This window comes from Geotrypetes seraphini, chromosome 2 (genome assembly GCF_902459505.1).
Source record: "Geotrypetes seraphini chromosome 2, aGeoSer1.1, whole genome shotgun sequence".
Classification (NCBI taxonomy): Eukaryota; Metazoa; Chordata; class Amphibia; order Gymnophiona; family Dermophiidae; genus Geotrypetes; species Geotrypetes seraphini.
The window spans coordinates 180,120,078-180,147,105 of NC_047085.1; the positions used below are offsets into that span (position 1 = coordinate 180,120,078).

A 27,028-nucleotide genomic window follows, 5' to 3' on the forward strand; every position below is an offset into this window, starting at 1 on the left:
ACGATCTGATGAGGACCAGCCAGCACGGCTTCAGCAAAGAAAGATCTTGCTTGATGAATTTGCTGCACTTTTTCGAGGGAGTAAACAGGCAGATAGACAAGATTGACCCAGTTAACGTTGTATATCTGGATTTTCAGAAAGTGTTCAACAAGGTTCCGCATGAACGACTACTTTGAAAAATTGCGAGCCATGGAATCAAGGGTGATGTACTCATGTGGATTAAAAACTGGCTGGCGGATAGGAAACCGAGAGTGGGGGTAAATGGTCAATACTCGGACTGGAAAAGCGTCAAGAGTGGAGTGCCGCAGGGTTTGGTGCTTGGACCCGTGCTCTTCAACATATTTATAAACGACCTGGAAATTGGTATGACAAGTGAGGTGATTAAATTTGCGGACGATACGAAGTTATTCAGAGTAGTGAAGATGCAGGAGGATTGCGAGGACCTACAACGTGACATAAACACACTTGAGAAATAGGCCGTGACATGGCAAATAAGGTTTACCGTGGATAAGTGTAAGGTGATGCATGTCGGTAACAAAAACCTTATACACGAATACAGGATGTCCGGTATGGTACTTGGAAAGGATCCCCCAGGAAAGAGACTTGGGAGTACTGGTCAGCAAGTCAATTAAGCCGTCTGCGCAATGCAAGGTGGTGGTGAAAAGGGCGAACAGAATGCTAGGAATGATTAAGAAGGGGATCACGAACAGATCGGAGAAGGTTATCATGCTGCTGTACCGGGCTATGGTACGCCCTCACCTAGAATACTTCATCCAGCACTGGTCGCCGTGCATGAAGAAGGACACAGTGCTACTCGAAAGGGTCTAGAGAAGAGCGACTAAAATGGTTAAGGGGCTGGAGGAGTTGCCATAAAGTGAGAGATTACAGAAACTGGGCCTCTTCTCCCTTGAAAAAAGGAGACTGAGATGGGACATGATTGAAACATTCAAGATAATAAAGGAAATAGACTTAGTAGATATAGACAGGTTATTCACCCTCTCCAAGGTAGAGAGAATGAGAGGGCACTCTCTAAAGTTAAAAGGGGATAGATTCTGGACAAATATAAGGAAGTTCTTCTTCACCCAGAGAGTGGTAGAAAACTGGAATGCCCTTCCAGAGGCTGTTATAGGGGAAAACACCCTGCAGGGATTCAAGACAAAGTTAGATAAGTTCTTGCTGAGCCAGAACGTACACAGGTAAGGCACTGGTCTTTGACCTAAGAGCCGCTGCATGAGCTGACTGCTAGGCACGATGGACCACTGATGTGACCCAGCAGCGGCAATTCTTATGTTCTGACTCAAATATCTCCCTCCATTTTGATGAGGCTCTGCCAGACTTGTCAGTAGCAGAATCCCATTTCATACCTACTGATCCTTCTCTGTCTCAAAGACATAAGTCTCCACCAGAAAGCATATATTTTACTGACTTTTGTCAGACAAATGGATCAAGCTCTGCCTGTTAAAATGGAGATAGAGAAGGAACCTCGCTCTGAGCTTTTTGAGCTTCTTGACTATGAATCATCTCTAAATGACTGTATTAAAGTGCCTTTACATAGTTATAAGAGATATTCTATTTAATAACTAGGAGACCCCTTTATCATTCCATGTAGCTCCTAAAAAATTAACACAATGTATAGAGTTTGAGAGAACACAACTTCAATATCATTCTCTAGTTCTGGAATCTGCTTTCAAACGTTCACACAGTTCAAGGTCTTAAGCTTCTACACTTCCAGAATAGGAAGACAGAAAATTAGACTCCTTTGGTAAACACATTTTTCAATCATCTATGCTAATAAATAGAATCTTAGAATAGCAATTCTATACTTCCTTTAATTTAAAGTCTTTAATTAAACAACTTCAAGCCTTTAAGGAATTCTTCCTATAAGAAAATCTAAAAGAATTCCAACAGTTGTGTAAAAACTTGTAAAGTTTCTGGCTAGATGCATTTGATGTTTCTTCTCGAGCATCTACATTGACAGTAGCAATGTGCCGCTTATCTTGGCTCAGTGTCTCTGATCTTGAAACCATAGTACAAGAATGCCTCTCTGATGTCCCAAGGGGCGGGGATATCTATTTGGAGACAAAATTGAAGAGGTAGTTGATCGTATTAAAAAAAAAAACACACACAGACACTATGACAACATTATCTAAGCCACAAATCTCTATATCTTATAGAAGATATTCTGTTCCACCCAGATGTTCTTACTTTTATAATACTCAGTGTCATTACAATCAGCCACATTCATCATCTTCTAGGCCTGCTAATCAGCACTTCTGTACAAAGCAACAAAAGATACAAAAGTGACAACCTTATTCTCAAACAAAGCAAAAAGGTTGTCCTTTTGACTTTTTTTAAGAGAGCACGGCCAACATCTCCCTGAACCTACCTCCCAATCTCGGGAAAAAAATCTCTGGGATCTTAAGATCTCAGTTTTCTAGACCACTCTGCCAGCCAAGTGATCAAGCAAAAGGACATGATCAATGTGGACATTGTACAATTTGCAAGTTTGCCATCAAAACAGATACAGTGGTACACCCACGTTTAGGATGTACACATTATTGGCGACACAGGACTGATTGTAAATCTGTAGGGGTGGTATATCTGATAAAGTGCCCTTGCCAACTTTTCTATATTGGTCATACAACTAGGAGCCTCTGCACAAGAATTGTGGAACATATGAGTAAGATCCGGCAGCTCCTTTAACATCTCACTGGCAAGACAAACAGTATTCAGTTGCTGAATTGAAATTTATGGTATTGGATTGTCCGATTTTTCAGCAGGGTGGCAGCATACAGGAAGAAGGAGCAATCATGGAAGAAGGAGCAATCATGGATCTGCTATTGGCAGACAGTGGCCCCACTTGGCCTCAATCATGAGGTCGAATGGTGGGCATTTCTGCATTAGCATAGCATCAGGGATAAAACAGGCATGTGTTCTCCAGATTCTTCCCTTGTCTCTCTTGCAGAGGGATATTCGGGCTCTCTATTCTATGCTCTCCCGGTTTTGCTGGGGGGGGGGGGGGGAAGCCTAAGATGTGCTAGTCTTTGCTAGTTGGTCCAATTTCGGAGGGAGGTCTTGGGGTACCTGATGTCCGGCTGTATAATCAGGCTTGTTTGTTGCGTCATGTAGGGGAATGGGTGCTGGACACCTCCTTTTATACCGATCTTTCTTTGGAGCAAAACTATTACTATCCTCTTCACCTCCTTTATCTCCTTCATGCCCCTTTGTCGCGGTTGCCGGGGGTTTGTAGGCGCAGTATCCTGTTTCGACCATTGAGAGGGATGTGGCACCAGACTCTTCGGTTGTGGAGTCAGGATCCTTTTGCCAGTGTCCTTTTGCCCCTGGTGGGGAACCAGGTTTTCCCTCCGGGGGTGGGCCCATATGTTTTTGGTAGCTGGAGAGCCCGGGGTATTCTGCAGCATGTTCTGCAGCATGATGGGGCCCTGCGGGCAGGTGAGGAATTGTTCGCTCGGGGAGTTCCGGGATCCGTTTTTTTCTTTGCCTACTGTCAGCTCCGACATTATGTCGGTTCCCTTCCGCAGGGTCCCTGGGAGGCAATTTTGGGACCAGTTTCTGTAACTTTTTGATGGCAGACCCTGACACTAGGGTCTCGATCTTTTATTTTCACCGACAGCTTTGGACTCTTAGCTCGCCTAGAGATTTCCCAGGGGTTTTGGAGGCCTGGCAGCGGGACTTGGGCAGGGACCTGGGGGAGGGATTTTTGTTGCGGGTGCTGAAACGCATTGCCAGTCTTGTCTCTAATACAGACCTCAGGGAATGTCATTTTCGCACAGTTTTGCAAGCCTACGGTTCTCAGTGTCAGGCATATTATATGGGCTGTGTGGACACTCAATAATGTGGGAGATGTTCTGTTGAGGTCAACTCTTATTTTCATGGTCTTTAGGGTTTCCAGGGATCCAGGCCTTTTGGTCAGCGCTAGCCTCCTTTTTGCAGGATCTTCTTCAGGTGTCTGTGCCTGTCTCAGTGTTTTCTATGCTTTTTGCACATTTCCCTCTGCTTTCCGGGTACTCTTCCTCGGAAAAACTGTTCCTCAGTAAATGTTTTATTTTGGGGAAGAAATGTATCTGGTGTTGTTGGCTTTCTTCTGAGCCGCCTACCTTTTGGTTCTGGAGAAATAGGTTACATGAACTCATGGGCTGGGAAGCTCGGTTGGCTTCTTCTTCTCACTGTCGCAGTAAAGCCTTTGTAGACACCTGGACTCCATATTTGGACATTTTGTCACCATTGAGTCGCAGCCATGTTTTGAATAGATTACAGTGGTATTCTGCCTTACCTGCTTGATTTCACTATGCTGTCTGTGCATGGTAGTTCTTTCTGTTAGTTGGGGAGGGGGGGGCTTCTAGGGGGATGGGGGAATTCTGTTTGTGTCCGTTTGTGACCGTGGAGGACATCAGAACACAGTCCTCCACGGAGTTTGCTCTAACTTGTAAACCTGATTTTCTGCTGGTGTTGTTTCTGCTGTGTTTTTTGTTTAATAAAAAAGGATTTCACATAAAACAGGCATGTGGAGGAGTGATGTAGTGAAACAGGAAGTGAAGTTTTAGAGAACGAAAGGTACTCTCCAGCAGCGCCATGAAAGTTCTACTAACGCAAGTATTTGCATAGCTTTCAGTGACGACATTACCTATGTGCAGGCAAGCATTGTCGTGAAGAATGAGTGGCCCAGCCAAGAGCAACTGAGGTCGGGTTTTGTGCATTTTTCTGTGCACTTTTTACAAAAAATCACGATAATACACTGCTATGACACTTCTTCCACATGGAACTTTGTTTGTAATGATGATGCCTTCATGATCATAAGCAAAAATCATCATTTGTTTGACTTGATTGAGCTCGTCAAAAAATTTTTTGGCTGTGGGGAAGATGGAGCTCTCCACTCATCATTGAAAAACTACACAAATACAGCTGGGAGGTGTTACCTCATGCTCCCTACAGTCCAGACATGAGTCCACCAGACTTCAACCTTTTTCCAAAGTTGAAACAACCTATGCGTGGACATCATTTTGTATCTCTGGAAGAGCTTTTTTCTGCCGGTACCCGAGCAATTCGGCAACTGAACAAAAACGGTGTCTTGGATGGAATAATGAAGCTTCCCGGACGTTAAGACTTGGTCATTGCAAAGCAGGGAGACTATATTGAAGGACTGTAAAGAAATACTTGAAAAAAAAAAAATCATGTAAATAAAAAAATAAAATAAAAAATAGTGTGCATTATTTATGAAATGACCCTCGTATATCAGGTGTCGTCTATGGATGTATCCAGTATGCCACGCACAAAATTCTGCTCAGATTCCACTGAGTCAAAGGCTTTCCATATCCCATTGTACTTTAAGCAGCATGGGATATAGAAGCATAAATCAGATTTTAGATGCAGACAAGAATTTACAGAGCGAAGCTGAGTAATCTTCGAAGATCTTAATAGGTACGGTTTCATAAAATCCATCTGTTGTGCATGATCTATATGCTCGCATCAAGTCCACTTTGTGTGCATAATAATTAAAGATCATAGCAATAACCACTCGAGGTTGGGCCAATTCGTCCTGTTTGCAGCCAAGGCGATTGGCCCACTCAATATGAAAAAGTTCCTGGTGATCTTTTATGGGCTGCTCTGACAGCAGCCAGCGCTCCAGAACCATGGATAGCTGCATGTCAACTACAGTTCAGGGAATCCAATAAAACGCAGATTATTCCATCTTGATCTGTTTTCCAGATCATCCAATTTATCTGAGTATGTTGCAAGATGGGCCAAAGAATCCGCACGCTTAGTACTCGCCGAAGCTGCCGAGTCCTCCAAGGCAGACACGCACCTCAAGTACAGTAATCCTCTGAGAAGATTCAGTCAGGTGTGTCTCCAGTGAGCTAAGTTGCCCAGAGAGCTTGTCCAATCTCGGTTCCAAAGCCTGAACCACAGCAGTGGTGAGTTGGAGAATATGTTCCATGGCCTAAAGCTGCACAGATGATGCTGCCTCCTCTACCACAGGAGCCTCATGCGGCCTTGTTATCTCCTTGTCTTTTTTTCTGTTTAGAGGCCATTCCTGCAGCCAATTTAGTAACAAATCTGTCCATAAAGGGGCTCACAGAAGTTTCAAAGTGTCTGATGCCACCGATGGATGAGTAAAAGGCAAATTTCTAATTAGATGGAGCAGGGCGCCCCAGAGCCAAGCAAAGTGTGACCTGCCTCGCTCAGCTCATCATGTGATCTGAGAAAATGTGTTAATGTTTTACAGTAATATCCTCATTTCTAACCATGCATTATTTTTTGTAATATAGTTTTGGGAGGAGGCATGCTATGGGTTAAGAAATCTACTTTTAACCATACAACTGTTCATAGAGTTTTCTGCTCAGAGAAATGGAGGTGATAACAGGGAAAATCCCAACACTACCACCTCACCACCCAATCATTGCTTCAACTCTAGAAGCCTATTGTAAAATCTCTCAATGTTTGAAAAGTGCTCAAAAGGTACTTCTATTTCCAAAATAATAAATATAATGATTTAAGTCTGGAACAGCAAACTTAACTTTTAGATACAAGGATTTGTCTGTACAAATTCATACGCAAATTGAAATTAAAACATTTCTTTCAGGACACTCATGACAGTTCTGATATTTCAGAAATTATGGATAATTCAATTAGTCTTCAGTCCAAAAGGCTTAGGTCCTTTATGTGAAGAAAATCAATAAAAACAAAAGAAAAAGGAAGCCGATATGGTTCTCCAACCTAGTGGCTGAGAAAATAAAGGCGAAAGAGTTGGCGTTCATGAAATATAAAAAAACCCAAGAAGAGGAGAGCAGAAAGGACTACAGGGTGAAACTGAAAGAAGCCAAGAGAGAGATACGTTTGGCGAAGGCACAGGCGGAAGAACAAATGGCTAAAAATGTAAAAAAGGGAGATAAAAATTTTTTCAGATATATTAGTGAAAGGAGGAAGATAAAAAATGGAATTGCTAGGCTAAAAGATGCTGGGAACAAATATGTGGAGAGTGATGAGGAGAAAGCAAATGTGCTAAACAAATACTTCTGTTCTGTGTTCACAGAAGAAAATCCTGGAGAAGGACCGAGATTGTCCGGCAAAGTTACACGAGAAAATGGAGTAGATTCTGCGCCGTTCACGGAGGAGGGTGTTTATGAGCAACTTGAAAAACTGAAGGTGGACAAAGCGATGGGACCAGACGGGATCCATCCCAGGATACTAAGGGAACTCAGAGAGGTTCTGGCGAGTCCTATTAAAGACTTGTTCAACAAATCTCTGGAGACGGGAGTGATTCCTGGGGATTGGAGGAGAGCGGATGTGGTCCCTATTCATAAAAGTGGTCACAGGATGAAGCAGGAAACTACAGGCCGGTGAGCCTCACTTCAGTTGTTGGAAAAATAATGGAAGTGTTGCTGAAAGAAAGGATAGTGTATTTCCTTGAATCTAATGGGTTACAGGATCCGAGGCAACATGGCTTTACAAAAGGTAAATCGTGCCAAACGAACCTGATTGAATTTTTTGATTGGGTGACCAGAGAGCTGGATCGAGGACATATGCTAGATGTAATTTATTTGGATTTCAGCAAAGCCTTTGATACAGTTCCTCATAGGAGGCTGTTGAACAAACTTGAAGGGCTGAAGTTAGGACCCAAAGTGGTGAACTGGGTCAGAAACTGGCTGTCGGACAGACGCCAGAGGGTGGTGGTTAATGGAAGTCGCTCGAAGGAAGGAAAGGTGACTAGTGGAGTCCCTCAGGGTTCGGTGCTGGGGCCAATCCTGTTCAATATGTATGTAAGTGACATTGCTGAAGGGTTAGAAGGAAAAGTGTGCCTTTTTGCAGATGATACCAAGATTTGTAACAGAGTAGGCACCGAAGAGGGAGTGGAAAATATGAAAAAGGATCTGCAAAAGTTAGAGGAATGGTCTAATGCCTGGCAACTAAAATTCAATGCAAAGAAATGCAGAGTAATGCATTTGGGGATTAATAATAGGAAGGAACCGTATATGCTGGGAGGAGAGAAGCTGATATGCACGGACAGGGAGAGGGACCTTGGGGTGATAGTGTCCGAAGATCTAAAGGCGAAAAAACAGTGTGACAAGGCAGTGGCTGCTGCCAGAAGGATTCTGGGCTGTATAAAGAGAGGCGTAGTCAGTAGAAGAAAGAAGGTGTTGATGCCCCTGTACAGGTCATTGGTGAGGCCCCACTTGGAGTATTGTGTTCAGTTTTGGAGACCGTATCTGGCGAAAGACGTAAGAAGACTTGAGGCGGTCCAGAGGAGGGCGACGAAAATGATAGGAGGCTTGCACCAGAAGACATATGAGGAGAGACTGGAAGCCCTGAATATGTATACCCTAGAGGAAAGGAGAGACAGGGGAGATATGATTCAGACGTTCAAATACTTAAAGGGTATTAACGTAGAACAAAATCTTTTCCAGAGAAAGGAAAATGGTAAAACCAGAGGACATAATTTGAGGTTGAGGGGTGGTAGATTCAGGGGCAATGTTAGGAAATTCTACTTTACGGAGAGGGTAGTGGATGCCTGGAATGCGCTCCCGAGAGAGGTGGTGGAGAGTAAAACTGTGACTGAGTTCAAAGAAGCGTGGGATGAACACAGAAGATTTAGAATCAGAAAATAATATTAAAGATTGAACTAGGCCAGTTACTGGGCAGACTTGTACGGTCTGTGTCTGTGTATGGCTGTTTGGAGGAGGATGGGCAGGGGAGGGCTTCAATGGCTGGGAGGGTGTAGATGGGCTGGAGTAAGTCTTAACAGAGATTTCGGCAGTTGGAACCCAAGCACAGTACCGGGTAAAGCTTTGGATTCTCGCCCAGAAATAGCTAAGAAGAAAAAAAAAAAAAAAATTTTTAAATTGAATCAGGTTGGGCAGACTGGATGGACCATTCGGGTCTTTATCTGCCGTCATCTACTATGTTACTATGTGTCCTCCGGGCCCCGTAGATCCCACATACAAGTGTTCCAACAATGGTTGAAAGAGATATTACTTCTTTAGAATCTCAAAAATTATTTGTTAGAGATAATTTGAACCTCGCCCAAAGAACTGCTTTGAATTCTTTGTCTTCTGATAAGAATATAGTAATCCGTTCAGCGGATAAAGTTGGTGGCACAGTGGTATTAGACACTTCCTTTTATGTTCAAGAAGCATTACGCCAACTCTCAAATGTCACTTATTATCAATTGATTGATCATGACCCTACTGTAGAACTAGTAGAGGTGATTTCCCATATTTTATTGCAAGCCTTAGAATCTGGTATTATAACTGAGGGGGAATTAAAATTTTTGCATTGTCCCAATCCTGTGATTCCAGTAATATACTTTGTCCCAAAAATTCACAAATCTTTGGTGGACCCTCCAGGATGCCCAATAGTGGCGGGTATAGGCTCTGTACTAGAATCATTATCGGAGTTTCTTGATTTACAGCTGAAAGATCATGTACCTTTAATTCCGTCCTATATAAAAGATACAGGGGCGATGATCACCCTTTTAGAGACTTTTCAAAATGTTCCAGCTCATGCCATCTTGGTATCTTTTGACATTGCAGCCTTATATACAAATATACTGCAAGAGGCAGCCATGAATATTATTAGGAGTCATCTTCATAAAATGGATTTGTCATCTCAACGTATAGACTTTTTAGTCTCTATAGCCCGGGTTGCCCTTAATAAAAACTGTTTTCAATTTGATCAATCTTACTATCTACAGATCAAGGGCACTGCGATGGGGGTCAAGATGGCACCGACAGTGGCTTGCCTATATGTGGCAACCTTCGAAGAACAGTACCTATACCCTGCTGAATATTTTTCCAAAATACTCATGTGGATACGTTATATTGATGACATCTTTGCAGTCTGGTTAGGCACAGCAGCGGAATTATCTGAATTTGTGACTTGGCTTAATCAGGGTGATCTGAATTTGACATTTACAGTTAATTCTAACTCTCAGACCTTATCTTTTTTGGACATTAACATCACTTTAAATGAAGGTAGATTTCACATGACAGTTTTTAGAAAATCTACTGACCGAAACAATTTGTTACGATATGAAAGTCATCACCCTAAACATTTACGGGACAACATCCCTACAGGACAATTTTTACGGCTATGCACTTGTGCTCCTCCCGTACCGATTTTGTCAATAAAGCCGAAGACATGAGAGACCGATTTAAAGAAAGAGGTTATCCGGACAAAGTCATCAAAAAGGCATACAAAAGAGCATTATATGCCCAAAGAGAGGTTCTTTTCACCACTAATACCAATATATCTAGTGAAGCTTTCATTGTATACGTGTTGCCATATTCATAATATGCATTTAAAATTAAACATATCATCAAGTCACACTGGCATATCCTACAGTAACATGATATTTTTCAAGTGCCTCCTACTTTTGCCTACTCTCGAGGTCGGAATTTGAAGCAGCATCTAACTAGATCTCAATTTTGCTCAGAGATCCATTTGAACACTCTAGTCACGGGAGGGCATTCCCCGTGCTCATCATGTAGGGTATGTCAATACAGTGCAGCTTTACAAGACATGGCAGTACCAGGATGGGTACATCATCGCAAATCAATAACACCTACAAATTGCAGCACAAGTGGTGTAGTTTATGTGATCCAGTGTCCATGCAAATTATTATATATAGGTTATACTGTACGGAGTTTTCGGGTCCGCATTGGAAAACATATATCCAGAATCACCACCCAAGTACTTGAAGCCCCACTCACTCAACATTGGACATGTGAAAACCATCCAGTGTCCACATTATGTTTCTCTATTTTGGAAGCTCCCATTTTACCTCGAGGGGGTGATCTAAAAGGGATCCTTTATGTGAAAGAACAGAGCTGGATTTTTAAGTTAGATACTCTCCATCTGAGAGGCTTAAATAGTGAGATTGAGTGGCGAGCCTTTTTATGAAGCATTTTCCATTGAGGTTTTTCCTTTTCACTTATTTTGGTTGCATTATCTTTAACTTTTTCTTGTTCTTTTTGTTTACCTTTTCCAAATAGCCCTCACTTTAGGTGTGGGTGTTACAATTGGTTGACAGCTGTTTGCGTCAATCACGTACTGACGTAACAGTCTTTTAAAACCTGTTCTGGTGTCAGCGCAGCAACTGACACGCTATGAGGAGGTAGCTCTAATGAAAAGCTTACACAAAAAATTAGTCGTTAAGTTGGTAAGTGCCATTCGTAGCCTTAATGCACTTTCTTTTACATATCTTTTACTTTGTATATTTTTAATGTTTACTAAAAAGCAATAAAGTCTTTAACTCTTAATATTTTTGTATTCTCAGAGTTTCACCACGCCCTTGCTTTGAGTAAAGTTAAGTTTGCTGTTCCACACTTAAATCATTATATTTATTATTTTGGAAATAGAAGTAGCTTTGAGCACTTTTCAAACATTGAGAGATTTTACAACAGGCTTCTAGAGTTGAAGCAATGATTGGGCGGTGAGGTGGTAGTGTTGGGATTTTCCCTGTTATCACCTACATTTCTCTGAGAAAACTCTATGAACAGTTGTATGGTTAAAAGTACCTTACTTACTTATAATTGAGTGATTATTTAGTATATTCTTTTTATATTTTTTCTAATCACTCTCCTCTCGATTCTTTAGAGAGGTTTTTGCTCCTTTTTGTTTATTTGATGGGTTAAGAAATGGCATGGAAGCATTATCCAGCTAATGTGATTACATTATCATTTGCTAACTGGATACGACAAATTTAACATAGGATCAGTTGGGGATACCACAGGTTGATGAATCCCAGTTGGGGGGGGGATTCATCAAAGTGTGGTAAAGGTTTGCCCTTTATTGCACTTTGATGCCCCGTGTGATTCAGCAACCTGTGGTATCCCAGTACCGCAGGTTGCTAAATCCCATCCTATAGGGCAAACACAACCTGCGAGCTACCTCACAAGAAGCGTTGCTCCTGTGACCCAAAGCCATGGCCTGATGCTTCCCGGCCGCCAGGATAAGTCCTTTTGTGAGACGGCCTCTAGGGGCACCATTTTCTTAGAGGCACCAGAGAGGTCAGGAGCAATGGGGCATCACTCCTGGCTGCCCCACACCGGACCACCAGGGATTATCAAGGTAACCACTGCGGGAGGTTTTTTTTTGGGGGGGTGGCTCCGGCCTTGGGGATGGAGGTGGGATTTATCTTAGACAGTAAAATAACTCCAGCAAAGGGCTAGGGTTATTTTACCATTAGTTTTGGGCCTTAACACGATCTGTGGTATATCATTGCAAGTCGCATTAGGCAGTATGCATAGTAATGAGATGCAAAACATTCATTGGTATGTGTTGCATCTCATTACTTAGCAACGCGTGACTCTATTTTTGGCCCTGAAGTGTTAGGTCTGTTTAAGTCGCAGGAAGGGCCATTTACCGTGACTTAAAGCCATAACGCTGCTTGATGAATTGTCTTCTAAATAGGAGTTACCGTATTTTTGCTTTGTAAGATGCACCATAAGACACATCATAAGACACACCTACCTGTAGAGGAGGAAAAACCAAGAAAAATAAATTCTGAACCAAATGGTGAACTCTGTTCCACCGCCCTGCCCTTTACCCTGTTCCCCTTCTGGTGGTCTAGTGGTAGGCTGGCACAGGGCAGGTCTAGTGGCAGTCCGGGATAGGGCAGGCAGACCTGGTAGCAGGCAGGCAGGGCCCACCCCTCCCCGATACCTTTTTTAAAATTCTGGCGGTCCAGCGCTGTATCGGCAGGATCTTTCTGTGTTCCTGCCCCTCCCTCGATGGACTGCTGCCTCCGAGTCCTCAGCTATTGGATCAGAGCGACGCACAAGGCAGGCGCGAACTTTTCACAGTCTTGCCTGGCCCTGCGCCGCTACCTAAATGGCTGCCGTCAGTTCTCGTGGAACTCACGAGAACTGACGGCAGCCATTTAGGGAGCAGCGTGGGGCCAGGCAGGAGCGCAAAAAGCTTGCGCCTGCCTTCTTCATTGCTCTGTCACAATGGATGAGGACTCGGAGGCAGCCATACAATGAGGGAGGGGCATGAGCGCGGAAAGCTCCTGTCGATACAGTGCTGGACCGCCGGAATTAAAAAAAGGTTTTGGGGAGGGGGGGCTGCCTACCTGCCACTAGGCCTGCCTGTCCTGTGCCCTGTCCCGGCCTACCACTTTTGGGGGGGAAAAAGTGCATCTTATAGAGCGAAAAATACAGTAATTTCTTTGCAAGTCCCATGTGCTGTTTGAAAAATTGGTGGGATCTACTAAAAAAAAAGGCACAAAATATTATACGTCCTAAATACCTATACATAAAATCTGGGCTTAGCTTGAGAAACTCCCACTTTAAAATGCTTTAAGCCCAAATTTTACATGTTTTATTAAAAGGGCCTTGTGTTTGGCAGAAACCAAAAAAATTGTCCTTAGTATAGCATATTGTTTTTGGTATTCCTTTACTTGCAATGATGAATATTTAAAAACATACTCTAACCCCCTCCTTTACTAATGCATAGTGTGAGTTTTAGCGCCGGCAGCAGCGGTAACTGCTCTGACGCTCATAGAATTCCTATGAGCGTTGGAGCAGTTACCGCCGTTGCCGGCGCTTAAACTCGTGTTACGTGTTAGTAAAGGAAGGGGGTAAATGTTTTATTTACTTATCCAGTTAGTGATGTGATCTTGTGTTTATGATCCATTGAGGTTCTGCAAATAAATATATCGTCTATTGAATATGGAAGTTTCTTTCTCCACAGGAAGACACTGATCCATCCATAAATGAAAGCCTTAGCATTGAAAATACTTTGTGGGCGAGTACTATTGTTGCATCAGGTGAGAAATTTGTGCATTATAGCTGCAAATCAAGTTCTTTTACTTTTTTGAAATGAGTAACTATAATGTGTTTGTACGGTAAGGAAAACTCATCTTTCTTGCTGTCAGAGTCCGGTACCATGGGGAACATTTTAGAAGATTTAGGTTAGTGAACATAAACTGAGATATTCTGTATCCTTAAAAGGCTGCATCCAGGCAACAAGAGCAATACCTTAGGCTCAATTCCTTTATTTTTAGAGAACCCCCCAAAAATGGGTTTATCTCCTTGGCATTAATGTACAGGAGATGAGTCTTTTTCAAATTAAGGAAAATTCCATAAGGAGAGGGCATAGTATGAAGTTGAGAGGTGATAGGCTCAGGAATAATGTGAGAAAATACTTCTTTATAGAAAGGGTGGTAGATGTGTGAAATAGTCTCCTGGTGAAGGTGGTGAAGATGAAGACTGTATTTGGATTCAAGATAACTTAGGACATGCATGTGGGATCTCTTAGGGAAAAGAAAAGATAATGGATGGTGTGGAAGGGCAGACTGGATGGGCCATTAGGCCTTTATCTGCCGTTATGTTTCTATTTTCAAAAATTACTGAAATATTTATTTTTCTTTATATATTATTCGAGGACAAGCAAGCAGCATATTCTCACTTGTGGCTGACATCATCCATGGAGCCTAGTAGGGACAATGCAAAAGAGTACATAGAAACATAGAAATAGACGGCAGATAAGGGCCCACGGCCCATCTAGTCTGCCCACCTTAATGTCCCTCCCCTACCTTTGCCCTGTGAATAGATCCCATGTGCCGATCCCATTTGGCCTTAAAATCAGGCACGCTGCTGGCCTCAATCACCTGTAGTGGAAGACTATTCCAACGATCAACCACTCTTTCAGTGAAAAAGAACTTCCTGGTGTCACCTCGTAGTTTCCCACCCCTGATTTTCAACGGATGCCCTCTTGTTGTCGTGGGACCCTTGAAAAAGAAGATATCTTCCTCCGCCTCGATGCGGCCCGTAAGATACTTGAACGTCTCGATCATGTCTCCCCTCTCTCTGCGCTCCTCGAGCGAGTATAGCTGTAATTTGTCAAGCCGTTTTTCGTATGGTTGATCCTTGAGTCCCGAGACCATCCGGGTGGCCATTCTTTGCACCGACTCCAGTCTCAGCACATCCTTGCGATAATGCGGCCTCCAGAATTGCACACAGTATTCCAGGTGGGGCCTCACCATGGATCTATACAATGGCATAATGACTTCCGCCTTACGACTGACGAAACCCCTTCGTATGCAGCCCATGATTTGTCTTGCCTTGGACGAAGCCTGCTCCACTTGATTGGCAGACTTCATGTCCTCACTGATGATTACCCCCAAGTCTCGTTCTGCTACCGTTTTTGCTAGGATCTCGCCATTAAGGGTATAAGACTTGCATGGATTCTGGCTGCCCAGGTGCATAACTTTGCATTTTTTGGCATTGAAGTTGAGTTGCCATGTCCTAGACCATCGCTCCAGTAGGAGTAGGTCGTGCATCATGTTGTCGGGCATTGAATCTTCGTCTGTTGTGCATTTGCCCACTACATTACTTAGTTTGGCGTCATCGGCGAATAATGTCACTTTTAAAATGAGAAAATCTCAAACTGCCTGTATTTTGCATGTGTGAGTGCTTTCCCGCCTGTTGCCAGCTCACGGAACTTACCAGTTCTTTATTTTCCATGGAGTTCCTTTTTTATATGCATTTTTTATACATGTGGAGGGGCATAATCAATAGAACATGCATATGCACATGTTCGTCACCAAGACTGGACATCCCCCCAAAGCATGCGATAACAAAAAGATATCTAAAACAGTTTGATTATATGAAGCGTAGACATCTCGCAGGGAAATGTACAGGGACGACCTTTAAAGACATCCGTCATCCAAGTTCAGATGATTATTTAACGTACACACTTGGCCATCTATTAGTTTTCCTGGCACATGTCCCTAATGATGTCAAAACATTGTCACATGGGCGTAACTAGCATCCTACATGTCCATATATAGCCTGCACGTGGCATGACGATTCTTTGTGGGTGTAGTGGAGTGGAGTTTGGAGTTGTGGTGGTTGTTGGATATCAAAAAATCGAGTTCTGATTGGGATTGTGTGACAGGAGAGAGATTCAGAAAGTGCCAGTGTGAAAATGAAAGAGACTGTGAGGGTGACAGACAGGAGAGACTGTGAGAGATTGGGAGAGACTTGTAGTGAGAAAGGGTGTGATAGGGTGAGTGTGTGACTACCAGAATGAGTGTGTGAAAGAGTCTGAGAGTGGGTCAGTGAGAGAATGTGGGAGTGTAAGTGCTCAAATTTCTATGATTCACAATCAACTGCAAGAAATCACATCTAGAATCCACACAGACTCTGGAGTTCATTGGAGTCCTCTTAGACACGTCCCAAACTGAAGCTTACCTGCCTCAACAGAAACTCGATACTCTACTTCAGATATGTGAAGGTCTCCTCATATTGTCGCTTGACAGCACAACAAATGCTACAACTTCTAGGCTACATGGCCTCTACAGAATATGTAACTCTATTTGCCTATTTACATCTCAGAGAGACTCAATGGGCACTTTTGACCCAGTGGTCTCAAGCCACTGATCAACTATCCCAAAAGATCAAATTAACTTAACAACTGCGACAGTCTCTTCAGTGGTGGCTATCTCTGATCAATCTATCCAGAGGCATGCTATTCCAAGTACCACCTCATCAAAAGGTATTGATAACAGATGCTTTCATGATCAGATAGGAGCTCATCTTGATGATCTCCAAACCCAAAGTTCCTGGACTCCTCCTGGGAGAGCTCTCCATGTAACATCCCGCTGATTGACCTGCCCTTCTCTGTTGTAAACCGTATTCGCTGATTCTTTGTTGTATCTGTATTCACTGATAGTAACTATTCACGTATCTGTATCTGTATTCACTGTTTGTAACTATTCGCTGATTGTCCAGCCCTTCTTTATTGTAAACCGCCTCGAACTACTACAGCTTTGGCGGTATATAAGAAATAAAATAATAATAATATCAATCTCCTTGAATTTTGAGCAATCAACAATTCTTCCAGGATTGCCTTTTTAATCAAGCAGTTCTCATCCGCATGAACAACCAAGTAGCCATGTACTATATAAGCAAACAGGGTAGAACATGGTCCTACCTTGTCTGCCAAGAAGTGATCAAAATCTGATCTTGGACAATTCTTCACAACACTTTCCTCAAAGCAGTTTATCTAGTAGGAAAACAGAATTTCTCAGCATTCAAGTTAAGCAGGCTCCTGCAGCTGCACGAGTGGTCATTCAGCTCAACCACTATATCAGATCTTTTCAACTTAGGGGACCACAGAAGTTGATCTCTTTGCTTCCTCCTACAATCACAAACTTCCATTCTTCTGTTCCAGACCCTGTTCTCCCAATTATCTGGAATTGGATGCTTTTCTCCTCAATTTGGTGAAACAAGTTCCTTTATGCTTTCCCTCCAATTCTTCTAACTGGGAAAACTCTACTTAAATTTTGCTAAGAACAAGTCACCATGATTCTAATAGCACCTCGGTGGTCACAACAACCATGGTTCCCTCTCCTCCTACAGCTCAGTGTTCAGGAACCCATCACATTTCAGATCTTTCCTACCTTGCTGACACAAAATTACTCTACTCAGTGCTGCTATTGTTTCAGATGGACTGAGTTCATGGTTTGGTGCAATAACAAATCACTAGCTCCAATCTCCTGTCCTCTTTTACCAATCCTGGACTACCTTTTACATCTATCTGACTCTGGTTTAAAAACTACTTAGAGTTCATCTCAGTGCCATTAGTGCTTTTCAGTATCAACTGGACAAAAAGCCACTGTCTGTACATCCTTTGATTTCAAGATTCATGAAAGGCTTTCTCCATACCAGGCCTCCAATTAAACTTCATCCAGTTGCTTGAAACTTTAATGTTGTACTTTCAACTGTGATGAAGCCTCCAGTTGAACCTTTTTCAACTTCATCTCTGAAATATCTAAGAAGTGACATTCCTTGTATCTATCACATGAGCTCTTCGAGTCAATTAATTTCAAATTCTTGTATCAGTTCCACTTTATACAAGATTCTATCATGACAAAGTTCCTACTCATCCAAAGTTCCTCCTGAAGATTGTCTCAGAATTTCATCTAAACCAATCTATAGTTCTCCCTGTTTTTTTTTTCCCAAAACCATATTCTCACCCTGATGAAGCTGCACTCCACACATTGGTCTGTAAATGTGATCGCACCAAACCTCACAGGACTTTAACTCAACTGTTCCTGTCATTTGATCCTTACAGATTAAGATCTATCACATGGTTGGCGGACTATATCTCTTTATATGTTTAGACTGGGCTGGCATTTGTAGACCTTGTAACTGCACATAAAGTTCGAGCAATGGCATCTTTTGTAGCCCATCTGTGTTCTGCTCCCATTGAGGACATCTGTAAAGCAGCCACCTGGTCCTTAATTCATACCTTCACATTCCACTATTGCCTGGACATTCGATCCAGAAAGGATAGTCTATTTGACTAGTTTTGCAAAATTTATTTTCTACTTAGAAGTCAACTTCTCTTCAACTCTGTTGTTTTCGCCAGGCTCATGGTAATTATTAAAAACCCTCTTCTCAGAGGAATAAGCCTGGCAGTTAGGTAGTCTCACATGTGAGAATATGCTGCCTGCTTGCACTCGGATAAAGCGAAGTTAATTAACCTGTAGTAGGTGTTAAGTAACTAACTTCATTTTCTGGGTGAATTACAAATGGAAACATTTTACCAAATATACTTGAATATAAGCAGAGATTTTGGGCCCACAAATGGGTGAATCGGTTTATATTCGAGTCATCCCTCTTCATTGCCGCCCCCTCCCCCCAAAAATACAGACTTCAGCCCATACCCGTGTCAGCGCCCCAACCGGCTAGCAGCTAGTGTTCCCTCCCATCCATGCAAGAATAAAAACCCCTTCCAGGCCTACTGTGACTTCATGGTGGTCTAGCAACGTGTTTGGGGCAGGAGCAATTCTCACTCACTTCTGCTCATTCTTCACAGCAAAAATGGCTGTCGAGACTTCCAGTAGGGGGTGCGGGCACAGGTATGCTGAAATGTGCCGGTTCATGGGTGGGGGCGGTTGTGGAGGGGGAAGATTACTGGGAGGGCAGGAGGGAGGGTAGTAGCATACCACAGGGGAAGGCAAAGGGAGGAATGGTAGAATATAAACCCTCCTGTATATATTTGAGCTACCATTTTTCCCCCCAAAAGGGGAACAAAAATGGTATCTCAGTTTATACTCATATAAGTTTATATTTGAGTATATAGGTACAATAAATATAATAAAACAAAGAGATAACCACTCAATCTCCATAACAAATCAGTTGATACTGAAATGGTAAAAATGAATCCTAGGGTCTCTGCTTGCTATAGTAACACGATCTCTTGCGGTGCAGGGAGACGCGCTTGTTTGTTCTCCCCTGGAGAGAGGATTGATTGGCAATTACACTTTGAGGCAGCATGGATTTGTGAAACTGGCCATCATTGGGGTACTATCCTCGGCACAAGACGAGTAGTCTTTTCACTTTCATCTTGTTTACTCCTATATTGCACTGCACAGAGCTATTTTAAAACGCATAAAGGAGGTTTTTTATGCCAATGAGGTATTGGTCGGTCTTGCCTTGAGCCGTTGTGGCGGCTGGTAAGCACTGTTTTACTGAGGCTTTTTCCTCCTTTTAAAGTTTGAATTAACTTATGCATGCTGCGATTTTTGGGTATTGGTTATAGTGAAGTTCGCATCTAGCACACTGTCTTTGGTCTAGCACTGTCTAGCACACTATCTTTGATATTCATAACTTGATTTTCACTCAACTGTGTTTTTGGCTATATATAGAGAGCTATATATACTGCCATGTCTTCCAGGTTATTTGTATCTAATATATGAAACAAGTGATTAGTTATAATTTTAATTTTCTTATAATGGTTTTTCATTAGGATCAGTAAATATTATTTTGTTATAATGGTTTTTCATCAGGATCAGTAAATGTTTCAGTGCAAATGGTACAGTAGTCTGGACTACTAGGATTTATCTCCCTAATCACAGGAATCCAATTTGAGAAGCTTTTTGAGTCTACCTCTACCATATCTACAGTCCTATTACCAGCCCAGAAGCCTTCTCCACTGAAGTCGACACTGGTTCTTTCCAGAGAGAGCTCCGGCTCCTCTTCTACGCGTTGGACCTCAGGGGAACCTCAAAAAATAATTCTAAGCATCGGTGATACAATTTTTATTTTCTTATAATGGTTTTTCATTAGGATCAGTAAATGTTCCAGTGCAAGTGATACAGTAGTCTGGACTATAAGATTTATCTCCCTAATCATGGGAAGTTTGCAGAAGACATCAAACAGATTCTTCAGCTCCACCGCCTTGCATCACTGGGCAATGCCCTTCACCCTCAGTTCTTCCTTTTGCAAGCGGGTTGCGAAGGTGTCTTCGTCTGCTTTGCATCTGATTTATTTTTGGGTATTTTTATTCAATTCTGCGAGGCTTTTTTGGTGCCCAAGAGGTTCCCAGTGTTCCGGGACAGCTCTGCCTGGGAGAAGATACAGATTCTGTAATCAGAGATTTGTAGCTATGGAGGGCAACTCTTCTTTCAGAGCACCTACCTAGCCTACCTGCACTAATATTTTGGATAGCTCAGGGTTCGATTCCCTGGGAGCACGGCATATCCCTGCTTAGTTAGGTGTCCAGGTGCAGGCTGATTGGCCTCTGGAGAAGATTTTCTGCCTCAGAAAAGCATACCGTTCTTCCAGAAGCTTGTCTCTTCGGGCTGCCTTTTAGTCAGGCTACAAGAGCACAAAACCCTCAAACCCACTAGCTCTAGATGCATCTTCAGGGAGTGGGATGCAGCCAGCACCCACAAATCTCTCAGGACCAATGCACCTGGATGCCTAACTAAGCAGGGATATGCCTTGCTCCCAGGGAATCGAACCCTGAGCTGTCCAAAATATTAGTGCAGGTTGGCTAGGTAGGTGCGACTTGGAATCGTTAGCGAAATGCAAGCTCACAGATGCCTCTGAAGCCATGAGGAGACAGGATGTATCCCTGCAGAGATCCTCAAGAGATTCCGTGCAAGGCTTTGACTCCAAATCTGTGAGTTTAATGTTTGAAGCTTATCTGAAATTTAAAGGAACATTAGCATTTGGAGTTTCCCAGGTGCTGGCTTAGGGGAGTTCCCTGCAGGATCCGGAGGTCCAATTTGAGAAGGATTGGGAAGGCAGGAAGTCAGGCTCGATGCCCCTGTTCTCCCATAAGGACTCTGCAAACTGGGAGGAATCCGGGTATCAGACGAGCGTTCATAGCCAGTAGGTTGTGGCAGCCCTAGACTAAGGACCTGACACTGTGTAGACTTAAATCCAACATTGTGTTGGATTTAATGAACATCTTCATAGTTTCCCTGAGGTAGTTAGGTTTGGACCCTCTGTAGAAGTTCACAACTCAAATTTCTCTGTTAAGCAGTTCCAAGACCCAGTCCACACACTTTCCTTCACATCTGGATATCACCATGATGCTGATGGAACTTTGAGGCACGCCGGAGAGCTTCTATTACTTTCTCTGGCAGTGAATTTCAGAGTTTAATTACATGTTGAATGAAGAAATATTTTCTCCAATTGTTTTAAATTTGCTACTTAGTAGCTTCATTAAATGATTCATGTCTACGCATTCCACTCCATTGAGGGCCGGATTCTCAAAACGCACCGATAAAATCTGGTGAGTCGGTGTAGTAGCAATAGCGGGAGCAATTTTTCTTTTACGGGCAATTCTCAGCATAGTAGCATGCAAATTTTATGCACACTATTTGTGTGAAAAATCGCCGGTAAAGGGAGGGAGAAACTGCCTGGCGCTTGCTCAGAAGTGTAATCACTAAGCATAGCTCCTCCCTTATGTCAAAGCTGTTTTCTCTGCCCCGATCAATTGAGCTGCATGTCTTCCAGAGTCCTGCCGACTCAGCTGATTGACCGGCAGGGAAAGCAGAAGTCCCCTTGCATGACGCTGCGCGGACCCCCCGATGCCCCCAACACCCTCCCCCAACACCCTGTACAAGATTGGCAGGAGAGATGCTCATTTGCCATTACCCACTCAGCACTGCCTGGACCTCCCCACCCCCGTGCCTTGGCAGGAGAGATGCCTCTTCGCTCATGCTGCCGGGGGCACCCGCCCGCTCTTGACAACCCCCCACCCCCGTACCTTGAAATTGAAGAATGGCAGGAGGGATACCCACTCCCTCCTGCCACCGGGGCCCCTCACCCCCTCCTGACAACCCCCCACCCCGTACCTTGAAATTGAAGGATGGCCAGAGGAATGCCCACTCCCTCCACCCGACAGGCCTGCTGCTTCAAAATGCCGGACTTGCCCCTTCCTGGTACATCCTGATATGCACTAGGAGAAACCTAAGGCCCTAATTGGCTCAGGTGCTTAAAGCCCCTCCCTATCCTAGGATGCACTGGACATGTGAGGGACCTTAGGTGCCAGAGCCAATCAGGGCCATAGGCCCCTCCTAGTGCATATCAGGATGCACTGGGAAGAGGAAGGCCTACCATTTTGAAAAGGTGGGTCTGCTGGTTTGAGGTAGTGGGCGACCCTCTGGCTATCTTAAAATTTTAAGGTACTGAGAGGGCGGGGAGCTGTCGGGAGATGAGGGGTTGTCGGGTGGGGGGGAAGGGGACCCCGGCACTTGGAGGAAGTGAGCATCTCTCCTGTCGTCCTTCAATTTAATGGTGCAGGTGGCTGTCGGTAGTGTGGGGGTGGGTGGGAGATGCTGGCTTTAGGAGGAAATAGGCATCCCTCCTGCCGTCCTTCAATTTAAAGGTACGGGGGTTGTCAGGGGGGAAAGGAGCATCGGTGGTAGGAGAGAGTGGGCATCCCTCCTTCTGAAAGGGGGTGGGGGAGGGAGCATCAAACAGGCTTGGGGAGATCGGTGGGAGGGAGAAATCGAGGTTCTTTTTTTTTTACAGTTTGGGGGGTGGGGGTCTGACCTTTCAAGCGTTACTTTCCTGACAGTGCCTGAGCCAATCAGCGCTCAGACACTGACTAGAAAGTAAGGCTATGACAACTCAGATCCTGCCGGAAAATTTTGCCCGCAAATGTAGCTCAATGAGGTTAGAGAATCACCTGGCGATGATTTACAATCGCCTGGAGTGATCGTTTAAATATTAATGACCTTATTTTACTACCATTTTAATAGTAACAACCTTATTGTTCTACATTTGCATGGCAGAGTCGGAGTGTCCTAGGAAGCTTGGAAAAGACCACAGTGAGCCGTTCTGACAATCGGCCAGTAAAATACTGGCATGCTAAACCAGCTGGAACCGGTTTAGTGACCATCGTTAAAAGCATGGTAAGTTTTGAGAATCTGGCCCTCAGTATTTTATAGACTTCTGTCTTATCTCCCCTTCAGCCGTCTCTTCAAGCTGAAGAGTCCTAGCTTCTTAGCCTTTCCTCAGAGGGAAATAGTCTCACCCCCCACCCCTTATCATTTTCTAGTTCTGTATCTTTTTTCAGAAAAATCTCAATATGTATACTTTAGAGGAAAGGCGGAAGAGGGAAGATATGATAGAGACATTTAAATACAATATGCAAAAAATTGTTATTAGCCTAGTGGTGGAGAAGATACCCTATGAAAGTACATTTATAACAAGTGGAATAAAAGCCTCAACTTATCAACAATATACGGACGGCAACCCAATAAGTTCATAAGCCAGTCCTGCTCGTTTATCATAGGCAAAAAACTCCACACTTTTCAAAATGTAATTTTTCAAAACGGGACCAAAGCCACCACTGTGCACAGGGAGCCAGAAAAAGAACAAAAACAGTTCACTTATCTACTATCGATGGCAACAAAAGCAGCGCTGACAGAAGAAAAGGAACTGAGTGTCACCAACAACTTGTTTCGCCGAACAACGGCTGCGTCAGGGCAATCACATTCTCTCCTGCTCCGTCCACATTCGGCTCAGAATGGCGCTAAGATTTATACTTCCGGTTTCTTGGGGGTCAACATCAAAAAAACTTTATTCGTTGGAACAAACATAATCTCACAATTAGTAGAAGGTGCTCCATTCCACTTTCTGATTGAGTCCATTAGGCCAGATAGTTTTCAAAAAGAAGATAGACCGCTGTTCACTTTGATATAACAATCTTTTCACGTCCCACGACGAGCTGTAAGGGGAATATGATCCAATACAAAGCATCTAAACTCATCAAAAGAATGATTTTTTTCAACAGAATGTTGTGTGAGTATATCCACTTGTCTTTTGTGTGTAATGTTAGAACGATGTTCAAACAGTCTTGTTTTTAGACTGCATGCAATATGCCCTATGTAGCACAGATCGCAAGGGCAGAGTATTGCATAAACTACTCCAATGCTTTCACAGGTAACAAAATGGGTCATCTTGATACACTTTCTTCCAGATATGCAAATTTGGTCTCCCTAATTTAATAAAGAACAAGCAGTGCAGTGATTACACCGAAATAGTCCAACCATCCCTCTTTCCTTCTTTGTCCAAACATCCGCAGGGAAAAGCAGATCTTTTAAATTTCTATTCCAAGCAATGCAATTTTACAATCCAAATCCTGACAATTTTGCTTAGTTTGCAGCATGTGCCACAAAGATTTAATTTTTCTCCCGAGCCACTGGACTCAATCAGAAAGTGGAATGGTGCGCCTTCTACTAATTGTGAAATTATGTTTGTTCCAACGAATAAAGTTTTTTGATGTTGATCCCCAAGAAACCGGAAGTATAAATCCTAGCACCATTCTGAGCTGAATGTGGACGGAGCAGGAGAGAATGTGATTGCCCTGACACAGCCGTTGTTCGGCGAAACAAGAGCCTTGTTGGTGACACTCAGTTCCTTTTCTTCTGTCAGTGTGAGAAGTGCTATAGCAGGAGGATCTACTCTCTGCTTTTGTTGCCATCGATAGTAGATAAGTGAACTGTTATTGTTCTTTTTCTGGCTCCCTGTGCACAGTGGTGGCTTTGGTCCTGTTTTGAAAAATTACATTTTGAGAAGTGTGGAGTTTTTTGCCTATAATACAGAGCAGGATTGGCTTAGGAACTCATTGGGTTGCTGTCCGTATATTGTTGATAAGTTGAGGCTTTTTCTCCACTTGTTATAAATGTACTTTCATGGGGTATCTTCTCCACCACTAGGCTAATAACAATTTTTTTGCATATTGTATTTATATTTTGTTATTGCGATTTTGTATTCTTGAGAGACATTTAAATACCTACATGGCGTAAATGCACATAAGTCTCTTTCAACTGAACGGAAGCTCTGGAATGAGAGGGTATAGAATGAAGTTAAGAGGTGATAGGCTCTGGATTAATCAAAGGAAATACTTTTTTACAGAAAGGGTGGTAGATGCATGGAACAGTCTCTTGGAAGAAGTGATGGAGACAGACTGTGTCTGAATTCAAAAAGATGTGGGATAGGCATGTGGGATCTGTCAGAGAGACAAAGAGATAATGGTTACTGCGGATGGGCAGACTAGATGGGCCATTTGGCCTTTATCTGCCATCATGTTTCTATTCATTCCTTTCCTAATAATTTTTAACATTCCATTTGACACCTAGGTCTTTTTCTTGGGCGGTAGTGCTGCCCGATTCAGGAAAAAAAAATTTGATTTGATTCAGCATATTGAATCGATTTTCCAATTCGATTCGATTTTCCTGCCCAATTGGGTGGTGGTTTACAAACATCCTGTTTCATGTCTCTCCCCATATCTAGCTTCTTCCATCTCTCTTCTTTACCTCCTTTATCCCCTTCCCCAGGTACAGGCTTTCTCCTACTATCTCTCCTGCCATCCTGCACCCTGCCCACCTACTTTGGAGCAGTATCTGTCCCTCTTGTACCCTTCCCCATCCCTCTGTAGTCTTGCATTTCTCTCTCCGTTAGTCCAGCACCTCTCCTCTGCTTTCCTCCCCCTCTTTTTGGTTTGAGATTAGGAAGCTGAAGAAGAATTGGGTGACAGTATAATAATGGGTGATTTCAATTACCTATACACAAAAAACTTTATCCCCTTCTGCTGAGGTAGGAAACAGATAGCAACCAGACTGGGGGGAAGAAAAAGGCCTCACAACTGGCCAAATAACTCATCAAAACAGCAAAAAGCTGCCTAGTCAGTGAGCACTTAGTTCATCATAAGCCATAAAAAACTCCACCACCGCCAATATTAATTCCTGTTTCATCCAACAGCAGGAATAGCAAAGGTAGAAAAATATGGAATAAAAAAAGTTTGTCACTCCTTAGAGATATCAGACAACAACACGGGAAGGCAAATACTGAATGGTATAACAGTCCTTGAAGGTTACAGCTATGGAAAATAAGATATCCAGTAATATAGAAAAAAAAATTACAAATACAGTGGAACCTTGGTTTACGAGCATAATTCGTTCCAGAAGCATGCTTGTAAACCAAATTGCTCGTATATCAAAGCAAGTTTCCCCATAGGAAGTAAGGGAAACTGCTTTGATTGGTTCCACCTCCTCCTCCCCCCCCCACGAGGTTACCGGTGCTGCTCCATTCTCCCCCCCCTTGAGGAATCCGACGCTGTTCCAAACCCCTCCCCGCGATCCAGCTTCCTCCCCCCCGCGAATCAGCATCCCCCCGCTCGCGTTGCCCCCCCCTCCACCGCGATCCTACTTTCCCCCCTCCCGAGCAGTCAATGACACTCTTTACCCTACTTGGCACCATTGCCGGTGCCCAAAGATCCTCCCTCTTCTGGTGCGGCTGGGCGGTGCGTTGGAGATCCTCCTTCTTCTGGTCTGGGCTGGACTGGTCTGGCTTTGAGCATTTGCGCATGCTCAAAGCCTTCTGGTCTCGCTCTCTCCAAGATTGAGAGCGAGACTAGAAGGCTTTGAGCATGCACAAATGCTCAAAGCCAGCCCAGCCTAGACCAGAAAAAGGAGGATCTCCGACGCACCGCCCAGCCCAGGCCGCGCCAGAAGAAGGAGGATCTTCGGGCACCGGCACTGGTGCCAAGTCGGGTAAAGGGTGTCATTGACTGCTCGGGGAGGGGGGGGAAGTAGGATCACGGTGGAGGGGGGGCAACGTGAGCGGGGGGGATGCCGGATCACCGGGGGGGGGGCCCTCATACAGTGAGGGAAGCTCGGTTTACGAGGCACCAAGTTTGAGAATGTTTTGCTCGTCTTGCAAAACACTCGCAAACTGGTGCACCACTGTACTTA

General features: G+C 43.6%; 1 protein-coding gene across 7 annotated transcripts in view; it reads left to right on the top strand.

Moving 5' to 3' along the window:
• The window catches only part of ATP9B (ATPase phospholipid transporting 9B (putative)), a 668,517-nt gene that overhangs the window by 263,114 nt on the left and 378,375 nt on the right, over positions 1-27,028 (top strand). For all 7 annotated transcript variants that reach the window (XM_033934419.1, XM_033934424.1, XM_033934423.1 and 4 more), the window contains one exon: positions 13,711-13,786. In XM_033934419.1, coding sequence (XP_033790310.1) covers positions 13,711-13,786 — 76 coding nt within the window. The remainder of the gene's footprint in view (positions 1-13,710; positions 13,787-27,028) is intronic.